Here is a 23,251-nt window from a genome sequence, read left to right on the forward strand (position 1 = left end):
TTTACATCGGGGCCCAAGAGCAACAATCACGGTGTGAAATTTATTCCTGTCGTACCCGACGAGCCAACTTCTTCAATCAACTCAACCCAGCCTTTGGATGTCACCGATGACAGCACCCCTGCAATTCGAACCCGTTCAGGACGCCAGGTCAAAATACCATCCAAATTCTGGAACCATTAAGGGGGGAGTACTGTGGCGTACTTTACCGCCGATCCCTTCTTGCGTCATCGCATCGAATCTTCCAGAACCTTCCACTCATCGAGAACGTTCGACATCCAGAACGCACGACGCTTGCGCTAGCCAATCAGCGACACGACAATTGCGTCAGCCAATCAGCGACACGCAATAGCAGGTAGCAGCAATTACCGGCGACAGACAATAGCCGGCTACCAACAACAACAACAGCAGACGACAGTAGACAGCGAAAGCAGACAATAGCGAACAACAATAGCAACATACAACCAACTGCATGTACAATAGCAAACACGACACATTCAATCTCTCACACACACATACACATTAAATAGTATAAATAGCAATAGTTGTACATAGAAAACGAGTATTAATAAAGTTTACATCAAACAGTGAACACGCGTTTGTTAATCGATTCCGATAATTTGGACCCCTAAAAGTGCTTGGTTGAGAAATTAAAATCTACAAAATATATTATCGAAAGTTGACACCAGATCTTGACGTTTCATACATTTCATTTTTTTTAAAGTCGGTGTTATCACGGTTATTTTGTTCCAACGTTTTTGTTCTAATCATTCGGTAGTGTTTGTAATATTAACAACAACACAAGTTTATTGCTAAATGGCGAGAATTAAACTATTAAGCTTTTAATAATACTGACACAACCCAATCTTAAGATAAGCTGTTAGTTTGAATTTTCAATTGCGTATACCATTGTTCGTGTTCTAGCATGACGACAAAAATTCATTCACCTTCATAAAAATGTTTCTTTAACACCCTCCACAGGAAGTTTGCCATTTTTTCCCACTTAACACCATAAACTGGTGTCAATTTTTTTTAGTTGGCCTCTTGGTCCGACTATTTAGTAGTAGCAGCATCATGCTAGACTTAGAAGAGCTGATCTTATGCTCTAAGCTTGCTCAGCACTAACTACTGCGGTTAATGTTTTGTTGCAACCATAAATCGCACCCGGCTAAAGATCAGCTCTCGCTCGACGGCTGCTGCGGCGCTCCAATCTATCAGAGCTAACGACGCGACAAGTCACTGCATCATCAATTGGGCACTTGGGGATCATTCCATTCTACCAAACACTAACTAACATTTTTGCCACAACCGTATAATCAAGCCAAATCTAGCGAAAATTATGTGCCGTTCATTGTTGGCGAGGCGCAACGCAGGAAATTTCATTGGAAAACTCCTTAACTGCTGTCGAATTTTTCGGGTTGTCGAGAATGACTTTTTCAATGGTCCGATTTGACATATAAAAAATTCCCCAAACAAAATCAAAGTATGATTTTAAAAACAAAATTTCATATGTTCCTTATTTGAAAATATTTTTAATGTTCCAGCAACTAAAACAGATAGTTGAAATTCTTTAAGCCAAAATGGTTCTTTATGCCACTTGTTTATTGGTTCAAATGTCACATTAAATCATCTCTGCTGAGCAAAACTCACATTCCATCGAGAAATATTTGCAGCCTTGTTTTATGGTGTCGTGCCTTGGTACGAATTTTTCCAGCTCTCATGGGAAACATGCTAGAGCGTTTTTTTTTCTTCTGTCTAGCCAAATGGTTTAGCTGAATGATGCATTCAGCAAGCCAGCCACCCAAAGCGAGATAAAAAAAAATAGACGATGATCCGGTCAACCACATTCTTGACCCGCGTGGTTTTTCGCCGCGATTTCCTTTGAAGTAGGTACAGGGAGATTTGTGAGCTATTGACCAAAACACTTTTGTTTGATCGTGGTTTTGGTTAACGAGTTTGGATACTTTCCACTTATCTTTTGGAAAATGATCTCATGTGAAGGATTGAGAGCGGATGAATTTGTGAATAGAAGATTTATTTTTTCAAAACTTACAATCACAGTCGAGCTACATCCATTGAATTACGCCTTGAGGTAGGCCACGTGTGATAGGGAAGATTGTTGAATGATGGTCTTACCGTGGGCATATATAAATGTTCGTAAGTATGTTGGCTCTCAAAGATTTGAATTTCGTTCAATAAAAAGTTAGGAAGTAAAAATGTCGGGCAGTAAATCACGTTATTCCAAAACGGATAGCTCCTTTTCAACACCTTTGCCAGATTTTACTCACAATACAGATGGAACGAAAGCATTATTTTGTTTGTTACCTTCTGTAGGACTACAGCCTGCACACAACACCAACGTTGAAAGTAAAATACATTTTGGACATGCCGCTGCCGCTAATGTGCCGAAGATTAATTAAGCTTTTTGGCTGCTGGCCATCGTTTTGGACGACGCTCAGCAGGTATACACAACATTCATTATACGCGTATTTTAGCGAATTTACGTTGTTGTAAGTACCTAGATGCATTTGCAAAATGATCAATGGTGTATATCTACTCGTGTTGTTGAGAAAATAAAAGGTAAAAAAGCGTTATATTGAGTCTAAACGATTGATACAAAATTTTAGTAAAAAATTGCCCAGAAATCTTAGATTATTGATGCTATCTTTAAAAATTTTTTTTAAACGAACACACACATATTTTAGAATTTTTGTTAGCGATTACAAAGAAATGATAAACTTAGCAAGTAATTGCGGAAGTTTGTTCCGGGGGAAAATGAATAATATTAACAAAGATAACAGAAAAGACAAAATTAAGAAAATTTTAAACAATAAAAAGTGACATAAATTTGAATATTGTCAAAGGGCAAAAATAATGGAAATATCAAAATGACAAAAATGAACAAAAACACGAAAAATCGAAGCAATCCTTTGTTGCGTTGTGATGTGTTTTTTTTTTCAAGCTGATGAAAAATATCCGAAAAATTAGATATTTGAGAAGTAAATAGTGGATTTTTATCGTATTTGAATCTTCGAATCTCGGAAGCGGAAAACCATGCAGTTCTGGTTACTGGATAGTTTTGGCGTCGCAGCGTCTTAACATGTCATCAAGCCTCGCCCAAGCTCAGCTGGCTTCACACGAAATTTGGTTCCGGATGATAAGAAATTTTAAGGGTGCAACAATTTTTATCAAAAATCGTTGGAACCAAATTTTTGAAATTATTTTTAATTTTTGAGGAATCTTAACACATCTAAGCCCTAAAAAGTAAAATTTGAAGTTAAAAAAAATTTTAGTGAAAGCTTGAAAATTTTGCGCGTGTACTTTGTTCGCAAATCTTCAAAAAAAAAAAAGTTGTTCAAGACCCTCCGATCGTTTTTATCTAAATAGTGCGTTGGAAAGGGGAGACTCTCCTCTATAATATGGCAAATTTTCAGAAATGCAGATTTTTTTTTCTTGAAATTATTCTAAAAAAGACATCGAAAGATGCGTTTGGGGAGTCGCAGCAAGCCGTGCTCGAGAACGGACTAGTTTTTTTGACGTCGCGTTTTCTCGTCTGTTTTTTCGCGTACAAAGATCTCGTTAATTTGGAGTGTTTTTTTTCTTCGTCCGAGTGAAGATTATTGTAATTTTATTATTATTAAAAAGAGATCATTAAACAAACTGTTGAGAAAGGTGTTAAACGAGTGCCCGGATGTTTTCAGAATCAGTGATCATCGAAATATTCTTCAAACAACTTGTGTTTTGATTCATTGGCTATGGACGAATGTGTGGAAAAGTTATTTTGCATTGCTAAAGTTAAGTCCTGCCGCTCAAGCAAAATTTACTTTGTCCTGAAAATCAGTCCATGATCTATTTGTATTAAAATCTGGATTCTGAGTGGTTGGGTATGGTGGAGCATATGATTAGTTTATAAGAAGTTAAGATTTAAGAGGTGATTTAAGTTTGGAAAAACCAAAGATCCCTAACTAACAAGATGATTGGGCATATTATTTCACGAACGAATCTTCGGAGACAACAACACAATGCATATGGTGCTGCCATCCAACGAGATGGGTTCCAAGCTGAAAATTTCACGCCAATCATTTTGCACTTTGGGTGAATTGTAATTCTTTCCCACTTTTGATGGAACATTTTGTTGCAACTGGCCATTTCCAGTCAACCTTGACCCCGATCGTTCGCTAGCGGAACGGAGTCCCCTAGCATTCATCAAAATTCAAGGAAATTCGCTACACCGGTAAGTTAACAAACTAAAAGTTAACGAAATTTGATTCTGAATCCAAATCAGGATGCAAGAAGGAGATTCAGGAATGTGTTATCAATGAATTTAATTTCAGCTTAGCATCCGATGGAACGGCCAATGAAAAATTCAAGAAGAACCAATTAGACAGATTAATTTTGGCTGCCAGTTCTTGCGAGGAATCAGCCAACGCCGAACTGGATCGTTTGCCAGTGCGACACATTTTAGCAGAATTCGAGAAAAATGAAATCTTCTATTCCTCCGGTAAGTTGATGAGTTGAAAGTGTATAAATTTATGTTTCAAATCCAAACCAAATCGAATTACAGCTGTACAGCAGACGTAATTTCCGATATAGGATCCCAGGAGGAAAGAATCTTGCAAGCCAAACAACCTGATTGTCCTGCGCAGTTGCCCAGGTTTTTACAATTGTTACATTTTTACTGTAATTCATTAAACTTGAACATTTGACGTAATAGATGATTTATCGTTTTGAATAACCCATGTCACTTTGTGAAACAGGGAAGGATGTCTCATACCAAATTTATGTAAAATAAGACACTACTCGAATAGTTTTCAAGTTCATTTTCTCAAATTTTGTTAAACAGCCAAGTTTTGATTGAATAAATTTTGAAACGAGGGTCTCGTACAGAATTAATCTTTTATTTATACGGGGCAAATAAATATTTCAAATAAACATATCAAAAATTAAAACAACTGCTGGCATATATTCCACAAGCTCATAATGTTCAATCCAGTTACATATATATTCAACACATTCAAACAACTTTGTAAAAATTCTCATTTTTTTGCAACTTTGACCACTGTGCTGTGGTGTAAACAAAGAGAACTGGGATGTAAACAAAAAAGTAAACGCGAGCTGCTTTGATTTTTATGCAGTAGTGTGTTTAACAGATTACACAATTTGAGCTTGGATCTCAGTCCGTAAAATCTATTTTGGCGCTAGTGTTCTGTCGCCAAAATTTCTCGGAAGCCGGTAGGACCCAAGGAATATTGAAAGAAGGTAGTGCCGAGAGCCATATTGGATTTTTTTCGTGACGTCACTGTTGCCAAGCTGTCGAAGGTTTATACTGCTAGAACTCAAATTTCAAAGTTAAACACATTAAAGAACTAAATTAAAATCCAATTTGATTCGGATTATGTTGTAAGGCCACTAGTTGATTGTGCTATGAGATTTCTTTGTGTTTAATAGACTGCAGTGTGTATTATTCTTGAATTTGTTATTGAACGCACAGTCATGCTCTATGTGAAGCGAGCAAAATAAATAATTTTCCCCTTTCAAAAGGTCTGATTGGTAGTTTATGGCAGTGCACCTCATCGTCATGATTTGAATCTAACATGGTGTACCATATGAATTTCTAATTTAGAACAATTAACCCCAATAAAACCATTGCAACTTTGGTTTACTAAATTCCAATAGAAGATTGTGGATGGATTCGAAAAATACTATTTTTGGTTAATTTATTTTATCAACGATTCAAACCTAATTGATTGCAACATTTATAAGCAAAATTTTGAACTAATTATCAAGTTTTGTCAATTTGAGTTAGGAAACCTCAGCAACTTCAATCGTCTGAATTAAAGCAAAACAACTACTACATTCAACTTTTTTAGTATCAGTCTTGAAAAACAATATTATTTCTAGAATTGTGTGCCTTCAAACTTGAAAAAATCTTCAAATTTTTTTAATTGCTAACAAAAAAGGAAAAATTTCCATATAAATTCACAGATTATTGGCAACAGTGACGTCACAGGCGGTACTAATACTAAAGCAAGGCTGCCTCGGCACTACCTCCTTTAAATATTCCTTGGGTAGGACCTGGAAAAACTCATAGTGCCACTGTGGGAAAGAAAACTTTCCCACAGAAGAAAGAATAGAAAAGAAAAGGATAATAGAAATAGAAAGAAAAGAATAATTATTTCAATGCATGCTACGATCACAAAAGTTTTTCGCTCTCTACTGATGGGCCGCTGAAAGATTGCTGTAGCCTTCCGATGGCTCTTCGATAAGTATCCTTTCTTAACGTTTTTATTTGGCTGACTCTAGAATTATTCAATTTCAAGTTAAGTTGGTAAAATTATACAGTCTCTAAGTGTATATACATTTGCTGATGGAGCGATTTTACCTTTCGAGCTCTTAAAGACCTCGAAAGGTTGTGTGTTCTACTAATGTTCCTTTCGTTTTTATTTCATTTTCAAGAGCGAGTAAAGGCGCTTTATCCTTGGTCGATGACCAGAAATGGTTGTTCACTGAAATCCAAAACAGTATAACGAAGAAGACTATATCTTAGAATTGCAAATGTTTTCATTTATCACATCATATTCATCAAAATGCTTCTACTCGTAAGTTTTGTGATTTCTGTGACCAAAATAAATCATTTCCAGCCGCTGAAGAAAAGTCCTAGTGATTGGCGAAATTGCTTCACGTTGCGCATGGTTTCTTCATCAAGGAGCTAGCATGCTTCCAACGATACTGCCCATTTGAAACGTATGGTACTGGTGGTCCACGTTTCTTCCTGTTCCTATGTTCCAGATGTCTGCGTTCTCTGCTCCATGGTAGGCCCAACCATTTTATGTTTTAGATTATTTTAATATTTTTATGTTAACATAATCGAAAGCATAAACATAGAAAAAAAAGAATAATAACGTTTTCTTATTATTCTTTGGGGCTCAGACATAAGTTCTGGCTGTGGAAGTACGATTAGTGATTAGTGAAAAGACATCGAAAGATGCGTTTGGAATAGTATTGGATAGAAATGTTGCAAAAGTTGAAACCCCCCTTGGTTGCAATAATCTCGAAGTTGATCGAAAATTGCCCCATTTTTGGCAAACATTTTGCCATCATGAATGATTATAGATATCATTCAACTAAATTCAATTTGTAAGTCAGAATAACAATTTCGTGATGATCGGCACATTTATGTTTCCAATCCGAAAGTGTCTTCTAGCTGAGGATACGGTTAAAAAAATGAGGATAAAAATAGCAGTTGGCTTTCATTCAATTGCTAATAATTCTGGAATAAAGACGTGTTAAAGCTTCATATTGTTTCATAAATTTTTTTCTGAACTCTGTTTTGGTTTGAAATAATCATTTCAATGCCTTATTTACAAAAAATATCATGTTTTATAAAGTGTGTCGATGTTCCTAATTTGACACTAATTGTTCCTAATGTTAACATATGGAGGTTCCTAATGTTAACATATGAGGAAAAATGTATCAGCGTACCCAATATTACACTATTTGTTCCTGATTTTGCATATGGGTCTGTTTTTTTAATACTTTAACGAGAAAAATCTCAAAGCTCACCTTTTTATAAATTTTACAACGTTTTTGGAATATGAATAGAGAAACAAGGACTATTTAAACCCTACACAATATTCCTTTACGCTAGTTTTGAAGAAAGTAGTGGATGTTGAGCTTATTTGAATTCAAACTTTTACTTTTCCAATACATTTATTATATTTCAAAAGTAGAAAATTCATTGTAATGGATACAAATAAGTACAGTCAAACAGAGCATCATGCAACAGCATGGTTCGATGCAACATTTGTGTACCACAACACTTATTCAACTTTTTTTTTAATATAATGTAATAAAATTATCATTTCATTATAACAAAACGATGATGCCATAGTTTCTCACATCGTGAGAGAGTGTTATGGAGTTTTTGATTCTCATAGAAAATTCGAAAAATCGAAATTTTTACATTTTTTGATGCCGTAAAAAACTCTACACAATGTGACGGATTGACTTAGTGATATTACCTACAAACTTGATATGGATTTTATTATCCTACATCAACACTGTTGGTGTATGAATATTTTTCGGACAATCATTTAATTTTCTAAAATAAATATTTTTAAAATTCCGTTACCAGTCTAAGTTAAAATGCATCGACATGCAAATCAATGATTCACAGTTTAAATCTTGTTTCCATATGCTAGAATATGATGTAAAAATTTTGTAGTATTTTTTATCCCTAAATGTATCAGCACCTTACGCTTTCTTTTTAAAAATAAATCTTTGACAGAAAAAATATAAACTTTAATTCTAAAAAAATCAAGAATAACTTCAGATCGTGCTTCATGCGTAACGACATCACAAATATGTCAAAAACTATAACTATTCAAACTTTTTTTTGATTTTTCATCAAAAACAAAGGTTTTTGCAACTTAGATACCCCTTTTTCTTAGTAGGGTGAAAATCGCATGATTTGTAAATTAAAAAATAACTGGTGGAACCAATTATATTTCTGACTACGTTAATTTAATGTCCCATTAACCTTAAAACTTTTGATGTACAAACGGTAGGATTATCAGTGGACATTTTTTAGAAGCTTTTGAAGTTGAAAAGTGTTGCATGATGCCCCAAATGACGGTATACAACGTGTTTTATTGAGATTTTTTTTTTTTAATTTTCGTTTCGATTCTGTTCACGTTAAGAAGCTCTCTGTAACTTAATGGTTTCCTTCTCCGCGCGAAGGGTGCGTTCTTTACAACCGGGCGAAAATATTTTTTCAACATTTTTAGCTTTGAGATATACTGAAGTTAAAAAAAACATGTATTATTAGCTCAAAACTGTTTATTTTAACAGATCGTTGGAAGTTATGTTAAAACACAATTCTATCAATCAAATTTATTTCAAATACATTCTACGACTTTAATATAGTTTGCAAAACTTTGACTATGTCCATAATTAGCAACACATTGAAAATAGTGTTCCTTATTGTGGACATACACTGCCGGCCAAAAGTTTGGGATCACCTGCTAAAAAACATGCAAATTTTGATCGTTCATATCTCAGCCGTCTTAGGACATATTGCAAATCTTCTGATCTCATTTGAAAGATAATGAGCAATAGCTTTTTCGGAGGTATTTTGCCCAGAAATAATGTTTTAGTTTTGCACCTAAAACTTAACCTAAAGTTAGAGCATTTTCAAAAAAACGCACTCAATATTCAAAGCCGATCATCTCGCGATAGAGTGGACCAAATTTCAAAATTTGAGTTGCATTAGAATCCTTATTCTATACTTCTCAAAACACAATAAAAAAATTTTGTGCAAAAATTTAAGAATGTACTAATAATTAATAAAATAGACACTTAAGTTATCGTCCAAAAGTTTGGGATCACCCCTAGTATGGTACTGGCAAAATCGAACAGTATGTTAACATTAGGTACACATGGCAAATAAGGAACACTTACCCTAGGTAATAACAGAACTGCACTGCCATTCCAAGCAAGATTGTCCCATGTGGAAAAACGTGTAAACGAGAAAAACGCGATTGAAATATCAGCTATATTTCCAATTTTTCTCTCAAACTAAAAATTCACCGACAGTTTTTTTCGTAGTGAACAGTTCAAGTTAATCATTTTACAATGTTTTCTGCTAAAAAAAAAATTAAATTTCCTACAAAAAACAGCAAAATTAGAGCCAAAAATTCTCCGTGTGACACTTTTGCGTAGAATCAGAACGCATGCCGATGCTAGTTCTACGATAAACTGTCACACGGCTACAATTTTTCTATCATTTTAAAAGTTCGTGTAGTTTATTTTTTTCCCAAAAACTCATGCTAAACCGTAAGTTGAGAAATACGTTCCTCTTTGTTTATAAAAATGTATAGTTGAGTATGGATCCTGTAAGAAGTGCCTACCGAAAAGTGTTTAGTGAAAATTTCTCTGAATAAAACACTCAAGGCTTCTCGCTCCTCCTCTGTTCTCTATTTTAGTGCTCTTTTCAGTGAATATCATTAAATTCAACAGTTTGAACTCATTTTAAGAGAATTTTTTGATAAAATTAGCATTTTTCATAGAATTTTTCTAGTGTGACATTCTTGCGTAGAACTATCAACATAGAGACAACCACCTTGATGAAAATTTCGTATAAGTTCAGAACAAAGTATACTTGTTTGTGTTTTTATTCTAAAGTTAACACTAAAAGACACCGTTTCCAACAAAAAAGTGGAAGTGACCCAAAAGCCACATGGGACATTCTTGCTTGGAACGGCAGTGCAACCAATAAAAATGCAACGAAAGAATTCAACCAAACACTCACAAGAACACGCTAGGCCTCGCTTGGCGTCCTGATTGTCATTCCAGATTAACCGGTCCCCAGCTGTAACAACGTGCCACACAGGTGTTCGATTACCTTTTTTTTTTGCAAACAACACAAAACCCTCCCCTGCCTGTTTCGGAACGGGATTGTTTGTACATAGTAGGTACATACTTTGCTAGTTAGCGGATGCTGTGCGATGTTGTTGCTGTACCTGTACCCATAGTTGGCGGGCTGATCTTGTCTGAGGCGACGACGACTAAACGAAACAGTTACTTAGCTTGGCTAGAACAGATCAAATAAGATCAGATGGGGCACAAGAGAGGAAGGGGTTTGCACGTTGTTGCTGGATTGTTGTAACAGTCTCATCGTGACCTTAGACGGCATGCTCAGTTGCTCATAATCCGCTTAGTTTAGTTAGCCTGTTTGGAGCAAGATGAATTATTGAATACAAATGCTATCTAATTGGCGGAGCATAGAACTTATATTGTTTCTGCTGATGCTGTTGGGGATGGGGGTTGTTTAAGGGGGTGAAATAAAAAATTGACGGGTGTCTCGAGTAAGCCCGAGTTTGCTTCCTCAAGTTAGTCACGATGAGTGTTTTGGGGAAGAAGCCGTCTAGCTGCTGCTGCCAGATTAGTTCCGTTTCTCACCGGGAGGAAGTCGTTAGGCACGCAGCATGGCGTCAATTCTAGCGGTGCTGGGGTAAGTTTCATTCTTGACTGTTTAATCTACCACGTGGCAAGTGAAAGTGGAATTTTTCGTCTTGATTTTAAGGGCTCTGTTCGTTGGTTTTCGAATGTGCTCCGATGGACTTTTGGTGAAACAGTACTCGTGTGATAATGTCATCTTATCCTGGTGTCAGCTGCATAATGTCACTATCGGATCGGATTTCGATCTTCAGATGGTGGCATTCCCAAAGCATCAAATGATTGGGTTCCTAAATGGATCGGTGCCACATTTTTCCCACCTTCTCAACATACGGCTGTTCAAAGCCGGTGCCTTCCGGTTGTTTGCCCGGGGAACACGAATCAACAGATTAACACTTCCAAACACGGTTGAGCAGCTCTATTTCCGGGATAATGGGATTCAAACGGTCGAAATCGATGGCCGGGCTTCGTACGCCATGAAATATCTGAGGTTACAAATCAACCGGATTCGAGATATTTCCAATTTTAAACCCCTCAAGAATCTCGTCGAGCTGGACCTTTGCAGTAACCTTCTGGAGCACCTGTCACTCGATACATTCTTTGGGATGGCCTATCTAAAGCAGCTCATTCTCTGTGACAACCGACTTAAATCGATCACTGCCTCGGCCAACATTCAGCTGCACCATCTGTACCACCTGGATCTATCCAGTAACTTCCTGTTCAACCAGACGGCCCTCCAGCGTTGGGATTTCCCTCGACTGGGGAACTTTTCCCTCCGGGACAACCTGCTGACCACCCTCGACGTTGGCATCGTTTCGCAACGCTTCACCGCGCTGAAAATTCTCGACCTGGAACATAACTCGCTGGATTGCGACACCTATCGGCAGCTGCTCCAACTTGTGCACCGTCGGAAAATTATTTACAACGTTGACAAGCGTGTTTGTGCCGGGACCAGTAACGATAATCCAGTCTCTCTGTCCCCCCGTTTTGGACCACCCGAATCATCCGAAAACGGGTACTCGTTGGAAGTCCGGCAGCTCAAGCAGCGGCTCTACCAGCAGGTGCAGATTATCAACCGGCAGCGGGCGGAAATTGAGCAATTAAGGGCCAACCTGACCACGCTAATGGAGCAGTTTGATCTGGTCGCTGGGCCAGCACGTGCCAACGATCCGTTCTGAGTGATAGGAATGGATCAGGTATGCATCTCTGGTGGCGCGTCAACAAGCGAATGCGTGACGCGCTCGGAAACGCCAGCGTCATAATTTCAAATTGAGAGAGGCTCGTCGTCAAACTTTGTTGTTGTGTTGATTGATAAGTCGTGTAGTGCTTAAATTTAATAAAACGATAGAAAGTGACATCAAAGACACATTTTTAATTCCAAATTAGACCGCAACAAATACTAAATTTCTCTTTCGTGAAAACCCTCCTCCCCTTTTAATGTATGTATGTATGTATGTTGGTAATCCACCATGGGTACACGGATTCACCGCAGTTTTGCCAAAGTATATTGTCACAGGCATTATTTAGAAAACTCTTCAAATTTCCAATGCTGTGACCACCATACCCGGTACCATGGCTTCGTGTGAACTGTTATGTAATGAGTGTTCCTTGTGTCTATGTCAGTATATATTGGATGAATGAGTCAATCAGGTACACAACCAGTTCAAAATTTAAAACATGTTAAATGATTTATATTTACTACAGGTATTCCGGCATCCGTGTGTATAGAAATTGAATCTAAAACACATTTCTCGTATTTTTTCATGCAAACATAATTTTTGCCCAACAAAATCACTATACATAAAGCTTGGTTTCTTCATCATTTTTAGCATGCTTCCAACAATATTGCCCATTTGAATCATATGGTACTGGTGATCCACGTTTCTTCCTATTCCTGTGTTCCAGATGTCTCTGCGTTCTCTGCTCCATGGTAAGCCCAACCAGTTTATGTTTTTGATTATTTTAATGTTTTTATGTTTTAAATATAAAAAAACATGAACAAAGAAAAGAGGAATAACACATTTTATTATTCTTTGGACTCAAGACAAAAGTTCTGGCTATGGAAGTACGATTAGTGAGTGATTAGTGATGCAAACATAATTTTCGCCCAACTTCTTACACTTAGCAGCACATTCTACTTGCCCCAACGTTGTTACTTAGTAGTCAATGCGCTGATGACTATCAAAATTTTTCCCTCTTCAATTTCCTTCATCCTTAATCCTTCATTCATCATGGTTTTTAATTCCGTTTGGTTTTTCTTCCATTTTCTTCTGCTTTTAGGTCAATCACCTCATCCAAACAAAAGCAATATTTGAGAGGAATACAGATTTCCAAATTCAGACTAGAATCACTTTTTTTAAACTTTAAACGCCAAAAGATTTCACGGAAAAGCCGTATTCCAGCCGCATTATTAAATTACGATTTCCCTGTTGCTGAGAAGCCCGCATAAGACCGCACTCAAAACCACTCTTTTTGATAAACCTCCTTTTCAACCCATTTCACTTAAATAAAACGCCATATTCACGCATGCTTAATGAGGCTCTCCTTTTCAAATACCTATGCAATCCCATAACCAAACTTATTTTGTTACACTTAAAACCCTCCTCCCCTTTGAACTTTCCGAAAACCTCGAGGGAGGAATACATTTCGTAAATTTCTAATATTTTATTTTAATAAAATTTTTGTTTCGCTTTGCTGTTTGCTTTGTTTCGAATTACATAACATCAAATTTGAAATATGAAAAACGAGAAACATACCTACAATTCAATAAGTAAATTTTTAATAACAAAAATGTACTTTTTGATGAATACTTGAAAATTTCTCACTACATGTGGTGGTACTCAACTGTGCTGTGGAACAAACTGTTTGCTTGTTTTACGTTTCCTATTTTTATTTCGTCTTTCAGGCGCACATTTGCGTGTTACAAGTATTCATACTTTTGATGAGCTAGAACTTCGAATTTACAAACTATGAAACTTTTTCATTATAACTCAAATAGAGATGCAGTTTCGAGTGCAATTTTTGTCTTGATATAATCTTGAACAAAACTCACATTCAAAACAAATTAACGACTATTGAAATAAGTTATCGATCATAACCAGTGCTACCTTTTTCGTTGCGTCACAAAAAAAATATCATCATATGCAACGTATACACTTAATCTTTTCTCCTATGCTTGGGACGATTCGGTCCTGTATTTTCAACAGCTGAAATTACAGGACTATTTCAGAACAGCAAAACAGCTCAGGAAAACTACTATCAAATGTGCCTGTACATTCGAAGAGGTTTTTCCATGTGTATTACAGGTAGTTTTAAAATTTTCCTGGAGACACAAGACTGTTTGCTTATAGAATTGAAATTTGTTATCTACTGAAGAAAGTGTATCATTTCCCTCCCTTAAATTGTCCAAGCTAGGTAGCTCTGAACTATTTGTAGGTAAAAAGAACCTTAGAATGCTCGGCAAATGTGCCGTTGTCAGTTTCTTGGGTTAAGACTGGTGGCCAGCCACTCCCGGATAATTTATGCTCATTCGTAGAAGAACCCTTTGACTAGGTCTCAGGGTCGGCCTACGGCTGGGTCATCGAAGGGGAACGCGAACAAAATTTACAAGACAAACTGTGGGTTTTCGAAACAACAGGAACAACAAAGCAAAACTAATTCAACGGAAAAACTAATATTTATTAATCGGAAAAGAAAACTACTTCGAAAATTTACTTTTTATTTTTTATTTATTTATTTATTTCTGGAGTCTTTGACTATTGTCATACAGACTGATTGTTTAAGATTGGCTTATAATTAAATAACATAGCAATTAAGTTAGGTGACGTCACGGATTGCACATTTAAACTTAGATTTTGTAACATGATAGTCAAACAAGTGAGAAACTGCATTGAAAACTTCACAACATCGAAAGAGGGGGTGATTCTGTCCGAAGACAGTCCTGCTTCTTGGCAGCCAAAACATGGTTTGATTACGCAGTCGGCGTGCTGGAACGTATATGTTCAATCTCTGAAGCAATTGCGGGCTGTCAACGGCATTTGTCAAGATATCGTAGACGAAGGTGCGCTGTAGAAAAGTTCTTCATTGATAGCAAGGCACACCTCTCAGAATACGGTGGTAACCGTACGGGATCTTGCAATGGCAATCGTCGCAGGGCGTAGCGGAGGATTTTTTTCTGATTCCTTTCGAGTCTTTCGCAGTGGACAGAGTGGTAGGATGCCCAGACCGGTACCGCATATTCCAGAACACTGCGTACCAATGAGCAGAAAACTGTTTTCAGAGAATACGGGTCCTTAAAGCTGAGTGTATTCCGACGCAGGAAGCCAACCAAAGCAAAGGCTTTGGCTGCAGTGGTCGCGGTGTGTTGAACAAATGAGAGCTTTTGGTCAAACGTTATTCCGAGGTCTTTAATAAAGGTTACTTTTTCGAGAGAGGTGTCCCTTAGACCGTAGTCGTAGACAACAGAGGCTCTAGTTCTAAAAAAGCTTATACACTTACATTTTTCGGCGTTAACTTTCATACCGTGTAATCCATACTATACTAATAATCGATCGACGTCCTCCTGAAGCGCAACACAATCCAAAATCGAATCAATGGTCCGGTAGATTTTAAGGTCATCTGCAAACAGCAGTTTCGGCGACTGAAGGAATGTTGCCAGGTCGTTAATAAAAATCACGAAGATGAGCGGTCCAAGATTACTACCCTGCGGAACACCAGACGGCATGTCGAATACGGAGGAGTGAGTCCCACGAATGTTTATAAAGCCTTGACGATTCAGCAGATACGAATACAGCCATTTAGTTGAACACTCGGGAAATCCATATCGATCAAGTTTTTCTCTTACGATTCTGTGAGGTACTTTGTCGAAAGCCTTAGCAAAATCTACGTATATCGAATCCATTTGCAGTTTTTTACCTGTTGCAGAATGCAAATCGCTGGCATAGATCATTAGGTTTGTCAAGGTTGATCGTTTCTTGATGAACCCGTGCTGGACATCGTCGAGTATTGGAGAGGCTGCTAAGTAGATTCTCTCGTATATCAGGACTTCTAGCACTTTGGAAAAGCAGCAAAGAATCGATATTGGCTTGTAATTCTCCACACGGTGAGCATTTCCTGACTTATGGATCGGTGAGATTGATGCAAATTTCCACAGAGTAGGAAAAGTACCTTCAGAGATCGAGCGATTGAAAATCATGCACATCATGGTGTGACAAGCGAAGCAGCTATTTTTACAACAAGCGATGTTGGAATCACATCAGGCCCAGATCCTTTCGAGGGATCAAGAGAATTTAGCACTTTTAGAACTTCTTGTTCACTGAAAACAGCGTTGCAAAGAGTCGAATATTCAATCTCTAGCCTTGAGAGCATTGACTTGTTTTGGACCGATCGGTCTCGAAGGTAGCGTTTACGGGCTTTGCGAACTAAATTGCGGCTCCTTCGTAACTCAGAATTCCACCAAGGGAGCTTGTAAGGCTGATGTCGGTGTAGTCGTTTAGGCGGCGTGTGAATGTGTAAGACGTCCCAGAGATGATCATAGAAGGTTGATACAGAAACATCGATGTTCAGATCTTCGAAAAGTATTTGCCAGTTTGTGTTCAGTAACAATTCCATAACACGTTCGGTATCACAGTGCATAAAATCTACACCGAAAAAACTTTTCACATCAGCGCTACGTAAAAATATACATAGATTTTTGCCACCCTGAAATTCATGTGAAACCTACGTGAATTTCAGGTAGCAAACAGAGCTCGCGTAGCAAATAGATTTCACATAATTTTCATATGTGTTGTAGGTGAGCTTCATTTGAAGGGCATACCGTTCACATGGGGATTCGTTCTGCTACATGCATTTCACATAGATTTTATTGAAATATGAACGTAGTGAGTCTTTTCTGAACAAATATATAAACATGTTTTGGTTTTGCAGACACATTTTATTGCTCTGACGAATTATTATACCTCCGTTACTTATTAAAAATCACACTACACTTCACTTATTTAAATTATTTCACTCACAATATTGTTGCAAATTCATTGGATGATCCTTTTGGTGATTGTCTGTCCATCCTAGCTGGCCAATTTCAAACTCAGTTTGAAAAGGAAAAGATGTTATCAACAAGCAAACAATAAAATTTTTATTACTTACGGAAAATCAGCTTCTCCATCATTCGTAATTTCTTTAACTGCCAGCACCAACTATTGAATGGAAGCCATATTGAGTATGCTCTGTATTCTTTCACATAGATTGAAAGTGAATAAGTTATTCAGAGCTACGTGAACATCACAAATCCCTTTGTACTTGGTGGATCACTGGATTTTTATGTGATTCGAAAGTGTCTATGTATTGACAGCAAACGGCTATATGAATTTCACGTAAGGATCAAGTGAATTTGTATAAGCTTCTAAGTGGTTCATGTAAGTCACGTGAAAACTCACGTAATGAGGGCCTACGTGAAAGTCCAGGTGAATTTAAAGTTTCCTTTCCGGCTGAGTGTAGATTTAGTCTATGCGGGCTGACGGGATCCGTAAGCTCGTCAGAAAAATAGTCGAACAGTAAAACAGTAGGATGATGATGTCGGTCGGTATTTAAAATTGCGTTTGGAGGGTGTAAAATATCAGCTAAATCGGGTCTATTCACAAAAAGAAGGTCTAAAATTCTACCATTGCCACAGTGGTCAAGAAATGAAATTAAGCGGGAAACAATCTTTTGCGCTCTTGCCTTAGGATTAAGACATTTGGTGTCCAAGACAAAGTTGTACAACATTACAAGGCGCTACTTTTGAATGGAACATTTTTAGGGTGGTTCATAAAACTCCTTAGATACGAAAATTATTTTTTTACTGTAATGAGATAGTGCTGTATTATGTTCAGCAATTATTTAGAACAACATAATTGATGAAACTTTGTAGAAGACTTTGAATGTCTATCCATTAACGTTTAGGTTTTATGATGATTTTTCGTGTACAAGTTAGGGTGGTCCTACAAAAACAAGTTTTTTTGTTATAGCTTTGTTGGGTATCAACTTATCAAAATCATGTGTTCGGCAAGTATTTAGCAAATCATTATGCGCATCTTTCGTAGCAAACAGATTTCTAATATCTGCTTTTGATTTGCAGTTATCATGAATTTTGTGTTCAAAAATGGCCGTTTTGTATGAACCATAACTTCGAATGGAGCAAACCAAAAAATTCAAACTTTAATTTGTTTGAAAGAACACGTTAAAATCTACATTATATTAAAAAAAACTGGAGAGGGGTTTTTTGTTTACAGCTTTTTATTTACATTTGAACTTGGCCAAAATTACTATTTTTCATATAACGTTTCTATATTATTTTTGACTACTTTTGGCTGCGTGAGGAATAACCGTACACATCGTAACATTTATATCTTCATTATAGTTAACCGATCTGGACAACTTTTTTAAAAACAGAAAAAAAAGTTTATTTGAGAAATCAATACATAAGTTCTGTTGTTCTTTTAGTATGTTTCGAAGACTTTGACGCCGTTCATTCACTTCTATATTGGTTTTCCTGACTCTCCAAGTGGGTTTGTCCATACAAAGACGATCTGCGATCTTCATTAACATTTCCATCGTTCGTATGCGTGCATGCAACGGTGGCAATCCGAATTTATAATTTTCGGGCTCATCGAGGTCTTGCGAATTGCCGGGTAAATTCAAATCCTTTCCTGATCGGAGGCAAATAGAGCACGCTTATTAATTTGTGCGAACTGAAAACTGTGTGGTTTACTTGGTTTTGATCAAAATGATCACCGGAGAAACCAAAACTGGCTTTCACAGTCAAAAGGACATAAGTGAATAATAACTCCTTCTTCGGTGCGCAAATGAGCTGCTAAAGCTAAAAAAAGACCTAGTATGTGTTCCGGGTTAACACCTGGGATAGCACTTACCAGTATCGATGAACGGCCCCCAAGAAAATTACAATTCAAGACTTTCATGTTAGGTAGTTGGTAATTTATTTTTTTCCCAGTTTATGGGTCGCGAAAGGTGTCATTTGATTTTTAGTTTGAGATTTTTAATTTTTATTACTCTCTACTGTGTAGTGTGTATGTATAGGTTGTCGGTTGGGCTGTAGTTGGCTGGATGCGGTAAGTACCGATGCTGCGATGCTTACTACGGTGGTGAGCGCTCACGCTCAGCGCTGGTCGACTTTCGTTCCAGGTTTGGGTTTTTCGATAACCAATTTGTTCCCAAAATGAAGGTGGAACTTGCTTGGAGAATCGCGTGGATTCCAGGTGCTGTTTTGGATGGTGCTTGTCTGGCTTTGACAAGCAGGTGAGGGTTTAACGGCGTCTTCCTTTTTTGGCGGACCACGGCAAGACCGTATTGGTCGCGATGAGAAGGGCTCTCCTTTATAATTAGAGACCCGAGAAACTTGTCCCGAGTCCCGAGAAATGGGCCTCCTTTACAGTTATGGTTTCCCTTAAATCTGAGTCCAAACGTCCTATTACGGTTAGACGTAGCTTACACCAGGCAAGCTAGGCTGAATCGTGGGACGGTGATAAAACGGTGACATTAAAACACGAGAACTTCAAACAACAAGTGACGATTGTGGTTTCCAAAAACTCACAACTCCACATACATAAAGTTGGACAAAATCACGTCTGACTCGCACGAACGCCGGAAGAAATGTGAGGCCGAATCAACGACTCTTGTTCTGATTACTGTTCAAAGATCGAAGTAAAGAAACGTTTTCTTGATCGAAGAAATGACCAGTTTCACAGATGTGTAATGCTACTGAAGATTTAGGATTCTGTGAGGGAAGAACTTTTTTCTTCGAATTTGATTTAGCAATTGCAGGGTTCTGATACGTTGTACCCATATGCATGGAAACAAATTGATTTAGCTTTTTCCTTAATTGGCAATTACAGAGTGTTTCGGATGATTCTTATGATCAATGAACCAAGTGAAAATTTAACATGTAACTGTAACAAAATTTTAACTGTGTCGAGAAATGGATTTAAGTAGCTTTTAATTGATTAGTTTATTAAGCTATCATTAGAATCAACATGTGATCCGTTGATGTTTTATACAAACAAACCAATCAAACCAAATAAATCATACCTACCAATTATACTGCTAGATCAGAAGGCTATGATGTTCCACCGAAAAGTACTACATCATTCTAATTATTGGACCAAAAAAATTACATTTTGGTGACCTTGATGCAATTCTAATTATTGTTTCAAGTGATCTTAGAATTTTCAAGGCATTCACGCTGTATTTCTTGACAAAAACTGTTCAGCACACCTTCATGTATCCCAGATAGTCGAAAATGGGTCTGAATTCCGATTAACAGCAAGATAGCACATTACTTTATTAAATGTTACAAATGTTCCCAACCATAAAAATTAATAATTTTTAGCTCATAGACGTACATACTTTATGGTATTGGCGTTTTTTTCGGTTCAAAAGCAGCTAACCGACAACAAATGTGGGTCACCCACAAATTCCACCGCAAAACCACTCGTTAGAAGTTATTCCCATACATTTTTCCAATCCGACACAAACCGTAAATCATGAACAAACGCATAAGCCGAATATGAACCACCTAGTCTTTCCCGTCCCCTCTTTTTTCATCTTCCTTGATCACCCACGCTTTGTTTCACTGTCATGTTCACTTTCTTCTTCTCGTTTTTCCATATGTTTTCATGACCGACCAATCCCAAATACTCCAAATATTCTCTCGAGTCTCAGCGAGCGACGACGGAAATCTAATGTCTTCCTTAAAACAACATCACGAGTGATAATGTGCTCATCTCTCATGTCTGCTCCCCACTCCCACCCGAAAAAAAAAGCATTTTCGAGGGGTTTTGACCGGTTGATTTTCTTCTTCCGGCCACTCGATCATCTCAGACATACATACATACACCACAACGAACGGCCGCCAGACGACAATGGATGTTTTCTCAGCCAGCGACGCGACACTTTATTAAGCCCCCAAATTTGATGTAATGTCCCCGTCGAAGCCGTACATAAAACATCGGAGATCGGTATTCGAATCAAGTTGGGGGGGGGGAAGCGACCACACCCACCCGGCATCATTTTTTCTTCATGGTCGAGGATCGACAGCGATTCTAATTTTCTTTTTAAAACGATCAAGAGTCTTTCACGCTCAAAATAACAATACATACTTCGAAATTAAATTTGAAATTTAGAATTAAGACACAAAAACTTGATAAAAGCTGAAATCATAGACCTACATTGAAATTTCGAAGGCATGCTAAATTCGACGATCAACGCCAAACTCGAAGCTCAGAATTCCAAACTTACAATCGAAATCTTAAAGACACAATTTGGATACTGATAACTCAAAGTTAAAAATTGAAGTACAGAATATAGAATTCTGAATTTCTTAATAACGCTTATTTAGATTTGGAGATCTATGCAAAACAAACACAAATTAAGTCTTATTAACTCTATTTCATTTCTCAATACGGTCAAAACTAAATATTTTTTTGTCTTTTTCGATTTCTGTTCAAAACAATTTTGCAAATTTTTTTTCTTATAATGTTAAAGAATTTTTGTCATTTTTGTAATTTTTGTTATTTTCGTATTTTTTGTAATTTTTGTGATACTTATAATTCTTTTATCATGTCTGTTATTTTTTTGTAAATTTTTGTCATTTAAGTCAATTTTTTTCTTCATTTTTGTCATTTTAGTCATTTTAGTCATTTTAGTCATTTTAGTCATTTTCGTCATTTTAGTCATTTTAGTCATTTTAGTCATTTTTGTCATTTTCGTCATTTTCGTCATTTTTGTCATTTTTGTCATTTTTGTCATTTTTGTCATTTTTGTCATTTTTGTCATTTTTGTCATTTTTATCATTTTTGTCATTTTTGTCATTTTTGTCATTTTTGTCATTTTTGTCATTTTTGTCATTTTTGTCATTTTTGTCATTTTTGTCATTTTTGTCATTTTTGTCATTTTTGTCATTTTTGTCATTTTTGTCATTTTTGTCATTTTTGTCATTTTTGTCATTTTTGTCATTTTTGTCATTTTTGTCATTTTTGTCATTTTTGTCATTTTTGTCATTTTTGTCATTTTTGTCATTTTTGTCATTTTTGTCATTTTTGTCATTTTTGTCATTTTTGTCATTTTTGTCATTTTTGTCAGTTTTGTCATTTTTGTCATTTTTGTCATTTTTGTCATTTTTGTCATTTTTGTCATTTTTGTCATTTTTGTCATTTTTGTCATTTTTGTCATTTTTGTCATTTTTGTCATTTTTGTCATTTTTGTCATTTTTGTCATTTTTGTCATTTTTGTCATTTTTGTCTTTTTTGTCATTTTTGTCATTTTTGTCATTTTTGTCATTTTTGTCATTTTTGTCATTTTTGTCATTTTTGTCATTTTTGTCATTTTTGTCATTTTTGTCATTTTTGTCATTTTTTGTCAATTTTGTCATTTTTGTCATTTTTGTCATTTTTGTCATTTTTTGTCAATTTTGTCATTTTTGTCATTTTTGTCATTTTTGTCATTTTTTGTCATTTTTGTCATTTTTGTCATTTTTGTCATTTTTGTCATTTTTGTCATTTTTGTCATTTTTGTCATTTTTGTCATTTTTGTCATTTTTGTCATTTTTGTCATTTTTGTCATTTTTGTCATTTTTGTCATTTTTGTCATTTTTGTCATTTTTGTCATTTTTGTCATTTTTGTCATTTTTGTCATTTTTGTCATTTTTGTCATTTTTGTCATTTTTGTCATTTTTGTCATTTTTGTCATTTTTGTCATTTTTGTCATTTTTGTCATTTTTGTCATTTTTGTCATTTTTGTCATTTTTGTCATTTTTGTCATTTTTGTCATTTTTGTCATTTTTGTCATTTTTGTCATTTTTGTCATTTTTGTCATTTTTGTCATTTTTGTCATTTTTGTCATTTTTGTCATTTTTGTCATTTTTGTCATTTTTGTCATTTTTGTCATTTTTGTCATTTTTGTCATTTTTGTCATTTTTGTCATTTTTGTCATTTTTGTCATTTTTGTCATTTTTGTCATTTTTGTCATTTTTGTCATTTTTGTCATTTTTGTCATTTTTGTCATTTTTGTCATTTTTGTCATTTTTGTCATTTTTGTCATTTTTGTCATTTTTGTCATTTTTGTCATTTTTGTCATTTTTGTCATTTTGTCATTTTGTCATTTTTGTCATTTTTGTCATTTTTGTCATTTTTGTCATTTTTGTCATTTTTGTCATTTTTGTCATTTTTGTCATTTTTGTCATTTTTGTCATTTTTGTCATTTTTGTCATTTTTGTCTTTTTTGTCATTTTTGTCATTTTTGTCATTTA

At 36.1% G+C, this 23,251-nt stretch overlaps 1 protein-coding gene across 1 annotated transcript; it reads left to right on the forward strand.

Annotated features, from left to right (window-relative positions):
• Positions 1-10,869: 10,869 nt before the first annotated feature.
• LOC129758322 (insulin-like growth factor-binding protein complex acid labile subunit) lies at positions 10,870-12,158 on the forward strand. Its single transcript, XM_055755803.1, has 2 exons — positions 10,870-11,008; positions 11,081-12,158. The coding sequence occupies exons 1-2, from the start codon at positions 10,983-10,985 to the stop codon at positions 12,129-12,131; spliced, it is 1,077 nt and encodes a 358-aa protein (XP_055611778.1). The 5' UTR covers positions 10,870-10,982; the 3' UTR covers positions 12,132-12,158.
• Positions 12,159-23,251: the final 11,093 nt, after the last annotated feature.

Source organism: Uranotaenia lowii, chromosome 3 (assembly GCF_029784155.1).
Source record: "Uranotaenia lowii strain MFRU-FL chromosome 3, ASM2978415v1, whole genome shotgun sequence".
Taxonomy (NCBI): domain Eukaryota; kingdom Metazoa; phylum Arthropoda; class Insecta; order Diptera; family Culicidae; genus Uranotaenia; species Uranotaenia lowii.